General features: G+C 40.4%; 1 protein-coding gene across 1 annotated transcript; it reads left to right on the top strand.

The window, feature by feature from the left end:
• Positions 1–4,644, top strand: LOC126818639 (uncharacterized). Its single transcript, XM_050546164.2, has 2 exons — positions 1–490; positions 2,987–4,644. Exon 2 carries the CDS (start codon positions 3,008–3,010, stop codon positions 4,175–4,177), a length of 1,170 nt encoding a protein of 389 aa, XP_050402121.1. The 5' UTR covers positions 1–490; positions 2,987–3,007; the 3' UTR covers positions 4,178–4,644.
• The last annotated feature ends 2,227 nt before the right edge of the window (positions 4,645–6,871 follow it).

Here is a 6,871-nt window from a genome sequence, read left to right as displayed (position 1 = left end):
TCCCTGTAAACCACACTCATTATCGAAACAACGTGTACAATGAATCAACTACTAGTTTTAACGCTAATCAACTGGAATTCCTGGCTAGTGACGATGACGGGAGTTATAATAACAGTTTGATCTTTTCACAAGTGACTCGTAGTCGACCCGAGGCAGGGATTTTCCTATCTTGTTGCTAACCACACGGTTCACATAGTGGTCAGAACCAATAGTTAGACAATCTAATTCCACGGAACCAAGACAGGGTTACCAAAACCTGTTTCTATTTCATAGTGAGTGCATGGATAGAGACAAGTTATAAATGGACGTTCTGAAGAAATTATCATTTCTGAAGGAGCTGATCGATGATAAGATATAGTGTGTCTAAATAAACGATTGTTTCAAGGATGATTACCCTAGCCGAAGCAGAGCAGTAGGACGTTAAACCCCATTTCATTTGATTTATCAAGGATGTAACAACTTTCAAATTGGATATATATTCTTTTGTCAGGTTAGATATTGTGATCTTTTTGGTATCCCTGAATTTATCTCTTTTGTATCCCCTCCCTTTTCTCCCCCGCCCCCGCTCGCTATGGTATCCCCGACATTTTATATTTCATCTTTTTTGTATCCCACAACTGTTTACCCCCCCCCCCTCCGCTTTGTATCCCCTGATTAAAAAATTGAGTTTGAATCTGAGTGGGAGGCGTGAAGAGGTGGCGCATATACATTTACTACAATGGGCGCCGTGACGGATTAACCATTGCCAATAGCCAGCGCCAGCTCCCTTCCCCTTCCAGGTGTATGGGACCCTTTAAGTGCCCCAGGGTATCCAATTTGTCTTAAAACAGCAATGAATGGACGTTTGTATAATCGTTCTAATGACGTAAAAACAGATGTTCCATGTAGAAATTGATAGAGTATGATAGCCTTGAAGTAACCGAAGTTTCGTATTGACATTACAAGAAACGCTTTATTACTTGTTTTAAAATAACCGAAGTTTCGTATTGACATGACAAGAAACTTTTTATTACTTGTTTTAAAATAACTGAAGTTTCGTGGCGACATGACATGAAGCTCCATGTCTTTCTTACTTATCTCAAATTATCCGAAGTTTTGTGTTGAAAACAAATTTAAACTTCGAGCATTTCTGAAAGTTCCACTGGATCTTTTGAGCTTGGTTTCCCTTTGTCAGTGGCGCAAAACGGGGTCTAGTCTCCGGAAGAGGCGAAAAACCGAGGTCTATGTTGTCTTTATTAGCAAAGATGGTTCAGAAAACTAGAATGTTAAACTCCATTTCATTCCATGTCATTTCATTCACATGCCTTTCGAAATGTTTATCCCCCAAACAACCCCACCAGCACCCACCACCTGGACATTAATGTATGTCCCGTTTCCGATTTATTCTTAAATTATTACGATACTTGTGGTAATATTTTTTTCTAAGTCTGCTGCACGTCACTGTAATCTAACTTTTAATCCATCCTGAACCGCTCGGGCTTTACAACTCCCACGATTCAGTTGAAACCGAAGCGCTGTATACGAATACTGACGATTTGATTAGCCAATACGGTCACATGATCGGAACATTGGTATCATAGAATATATGACTATCGTACAACATAAAATAAAATTACACGGATGGTCGTGATTTTTAAAGCATTGAAACACGACCGCCATTTCATAATTTAATATAAAAATGGATAATCGAAACTTTTTTTTATTATCGTACCAATGGTAGAGCAATGAAAATCAAGATTACGCTATTCTTATCAAAACATCACACATTCATAACTACGCTCCGAATAAAGTAATTTGACTGAAATTTCCATTATATTTCTACACTATTACAAAAAGCTGCCACATAATTTATGTGTCACAACTATAATCCTAGAAACCGATGGGTTTTATTGAAATAAGTAAGGGGGGGGGGGGAATGGTTAGCACGTGCGCGTTGTATTATAAGGCCTGTCATTGAGTCAACTGGCGTGGTTTCGAATCCACGGTTGTACGTGACAAGGAGTAGGGTCGCCTGTCCAACCCCGTGGGTTTTCACCGGGTCCTCCGGTTTCCTCCTACTGCTAAAGATCCCTACGCGCAAGCGAATTATTAAAATAAAATTAAACCATATGTTAGTCCCGAAATGACCTAGTTTGTGTCGAGTGGACATTAAACCATACCTCTCTCTCTCTTTGAAATAAGTAATATATGGTGGGGGTATAGATTTGATTAACCAATCGAAGGTTCTTATAATCTCCCACGTCTTGATATTAGATAAGAATGGTGTATCGGGCACCTGTCTCATGCCTTTAGATAACGGGATTATGTTGTGTCATAATTGTGGATATATGGTATATACGTAAATAATCTTGTTTGTGAATGTTAAGTATATGGAGTTAACGATAAGGTTACTGTGAAACCAGAAACCGTTATAGCTGTTCATAAAGCAAAACCGTCCGTGAGTTAGGTTTAGCCGTAAGGCCGACTGATATGTCTGCTGTTCAAAGAATAGATCTTTTCTTCCATTCATACAAAAGAATAGTATCTTTTCTTCCATTTACACAGAATGACAGGACGATTAAATTAATACCCGAAATGTAACCTGCACTCAAAACAAACTAATTTATTTCGGGAAGAACGAATGGTGCCCCTTTATTTCTACAATTCGTTTGCGCGTAAGAGTCCTTAGTAGTGGGAGACAACCAGGCTTGAAAACCAGACCAACTGACTCACTAACAGCCCCATGTACTGAAGTCCAAGCGTTAGACCACTGTTTAACCAAAGTGTAGGGCTCTCATGGAAGTCGTGGACCCTGGGATTACACATTAGAGCCGGCTGCTCAGATCAAAGACCATGCTTTCTTACAGTAGTGGCCTGTGCCGTACAAGAGGCAGGATATGCCAACTCTTTCTAGAACACCTGGTACCACTTATGTAGATTAGCTTACAGCTAACAAACTTGGATGAATAAATAGAACTATTAACATAAATTGCATCTATCTTTTCAGATGATGGTTCAGTCAGAATAAATGGCGACTTCAGCAAGAAACGGCAGTGGTAAGGAAGTAGGTGCTGTAACCTACAACCTGAAAGAACAAAGATGCCTGGAAAAATCTATTCAATCTTTGAGCATAGAACAAAATTATTCTTTGAAACTTCTGGAACTTAATCATCGAGTTCTTCGCGTGAACCACCGGAAGTTGAAGGATCGCGTGAATAGAATCAAATCCAATTTATCAGTTGAAGATATCGTGGAATTACGACACCAGGAATCCGTTGGTCGACTCAAACCAGTGTCGAACTGTTTAAATTTAGGAAGTGCGTCAAAGATCGCAGCTGCATCTCGTCGTTTAAATCTCGGTTCCGTCACCGATCGATCGGATGTTTCCCAAAAGACTTATAAAAAGCTCCCCCGATCGGCCCCATCTCAAATCAGACGCTACTCGGTATCGGGAGAATTTGTAGGCAAGAGAGATGACACAAATACTTCCGACAGACCATATACCAGCGTCGGTATCACCCCAGAAATAGTTGTTAACGCACCGACGAAATCTTTTATGAACGCAAAGGATAACACAATCCAGCAGCGTCCTCATACAACGGATGTCAGCATTCGTAATAGGAGATCCTCCTTGAGACCCAACACACAGAACTACTCCACAAACCACCATTGTTCAAGTCATTCCCTCTTCTCGTCCCATTCCGCACTGGAAAAGGAGTTAAAGAGTCCTTCAAGGGCAAGCTCCATTCAGAAACTCCCTACCGTCGTTGATGACTCAATTGATAGCAACCTGGGCGAAAATCTATTCGAGGAACGCCGACAAGACCTGCTGTGTCTTGAAGCAATCAACTCCGATATGTTAAAGAAGCGCCAGGAAGTCTTCTTGCAGGAAGTAGAAGAGTATTTAAAACATTCCAAAGCCCCTGGCCTCTCTGGTTCTGATCTCGCGGATGCAGATGTTGATGGCGCAATTCAACTTGAAGAAAAAGGAAGTCGACGACATGTTGATTTCGATGGTCGACCACCAGCAGAAATATACAAGGATAGGTTGTTAAATATGTGGAAAGGGTTAAACAAATGTCGATATTTACGTGTCCCGGACAGTGTCATAGACTTATCCGGTATAACAACTCTAGCCAAAGATCAGATTCAGTTAAACTTATTCTGGAAACACAATCCTGAATCTCCGGTAAACTGACGCATCAGTAGCATTCTATGTCAAATTTATGACAAAAACGAAAATAAAATAAAAACAAAGCAAGACACACAATAAAATAGATGACAATGTCGTGCTTTATGAAATCCACTTGAATGTATAGTAATAATACAAACGAGGCCCAACTTATTTGTTCCAATATGGCTGCTACGAAGTCAAGTTGTGCTTTATGAAATCCATTTGAATGCATATCAATACGACAAGCAGTCATTGTTTTTGTAAAAAAAAACTAAATGTGTTTATATTCACTTTCATGATTGCTTTCCCGAATTGGTTAGCTGGTGTTTGCAAATAAATACGAAACTGTAGGCTGGATAATAAAACCGGTCCCAATAGTAAACCCCCTCCCCCACCCCACCCACCCCACCACAAGAAAAAAAAATGATAATAATTTTAGACTTTATTTATTGTATTATTTATGTTTGTGCTAAATAAATCTATCAATCTACCACACTGACATTCAAATTGCATTTGTGTGAGTGTGCCGGACAATGGATGGAATTCCCCCCCTTTTGTCCTGTTTCCTCCTACTGCTAAAGACCCCAACGTAGAAGCAAATTATTGAAATTAAAAATTGAAACATATGTTTGTCCTGAAATGAGCTTGTTTGTGCAGAGTAGGTTAAACCACTTAAAAACAATAAGCCCAAGATTCAGCAAATTCGAGTACAATCGACGTGAAACTTTGCATGTTTGTTCTTGGACAATTCCAAGATGGCTGCGATAAAGTCATGCGAGGTTTCTGTTCATATTGTACGCAACTGAGTAATAACACCGATATGACAGTCGATCAGCATTCCTAGGTTATTTTTGGCATTTCGTCTGGGGCTGTTATTCTGCATCGACTGGGCTAATGAAGACGGGTATAATATTACAGTGTGCTATGCGGGGAACTTTGCCCGGGCAGCGGCGCTACGACCTACTTTTGTATTGAATTCTAACCGTCAAGCGCACTTTTACGTGTACGCCAATGTACGCTGTTATCCAGCCATGAGACTAGAAGATTTGCACGGGCATGAAATATCCTGACAAAAAGTCGTTTACCACCTTCACTACTTAATGATTTGCTTGAAAACAAAATGTTAGATATCGACATGATCACAAGCTAGTATGGTTATGTTTTCATATATTGAGTACTTGTGACGGATGAGCGTATGGGGTCGAACTCTCGACAGTTGCAACGATCATACACATTATGATTTACAGTCTTTGCGTTAGACTCCCCTCCGCCCCCCCCACCCCTTTCCCTTCCGCACAGACACATCTGGCAATTTTCGTAAATGGATTGCCTAATTCAGATAATACTTAATTATTTGATTGTTCCGTCTTTAAATCAGGAATATTCACTAAAACCTGGCAGAAAATGTATATCCGAACACTGTTCTTCGGTTCAAGACAACAGAGTCAACACACAGTGCCACCCAAGTATTAATCCTTGAAGTTATACATAAGAGTTATTCCCCTTACATTACTCTTTCACTGCAATATCGCCTACCTAGTGAAAGCACACCTTTGCGACCCGGGTCTGACAGACGTACTGCCACTAGACACTTCGTATGTCGGGATTAACTTTCACGTCCATCTAAACTGTCCAAAAGTGCCAGTCGTGTTTGGGAGGCTCGCCTCGCCAGCATAAGGTGGGGGAAACGAGAACGAAACAATTTGTCAGCCGCATCCAAAGGCACAGTCTTGCCTTTTAAGATACAGTGTCTAATGCAATCTGTTTCATAACGGTAATGCAGAAGCCTTCTTTTAATTTTGTATAAAATGACTGACCTTTAATGTCATGTTCCCCGTCCAGTATAGTTCTACGGTTTTCGTCACATCAAATGGCGCCCATAACTCGTGTGTTATTGTTTACATCGGGCGTAGTAATTCAATCTAGTTAGGGCAGAATTTGTGCCTTTTACTCATTTTACGCCCCGCGAACTATTTTATGTAACTAATTACACTAAATAGGATATATTTCTTACCCATATAGACTTCAAACACCTTTATTGGAAAATCTTGACAAGTAATACGGATGAGAGATACATGTAAGGAGTTGGGTGCGGGGGCTTTTTGGGCTTTAGAATACGCCCACAAGGATCGCCCTGATCTCCCAAAACCCAAGCAACGCCCCGAGCGGTCATAACCGAAGTGTCTGGATTCTGGAACCCTACACCGCCCTGAGCGGTACATTCTCTAACATCACCGCTGCATGATATAAAACTGTTAGTCGCGTTGAGCCATTTCTAATTAAAGGAATTGTGTCTAAGGTTACCTTGTGTGATCATCAGAGAGTTTGATTTCAACAGAAACTTGAATAGTCCCCCATTGTTTATTCTTGTCTACGTGTTTATCTGATACTACCTTTATTAACGGCTTTTGTTCTCCTATCACACGGTTATCTCCCTTGGGATCCATTCTCCTCACGCTAACCATAGGCTTGATCTACCAGACCTGATTTAACGATATTGTCAGTGATTCCCAGGAGAGCGACAAGAACGAGTAAATAACTGGAATAACGGTGATTAATCTGTCGTAATAACATTCTATACAGTTTGATCTTCAAACATCACCGGTTGATCGAATACACTCTATCTTCTGATCGTATCACCTCAACTACTACATAGTTAGTCTTTGATGTCATTGAATGTCTCATAGTGGAGAGAGCGAGAGATCCATGTATTATTAT

The sequence above is a fragment of the Patella vulgata genome, chromosome 4 (genome assembly GCF_932274485.2).
Source record: "Patella vulgata chromosome 4, xgPatVulg1.2, whole genome shotgun sequence".
Lineage (NCBI taxonomy): Eukaryota > Metazoa > Mollusca > Gastropoda > Patellidae > Patella > Patella vulgata.
The sequence above is the reverse complement of the archived record's forward strand: the minus strand, read 5'-3'. Positions and strand labels throughout refer to the sequence as shown.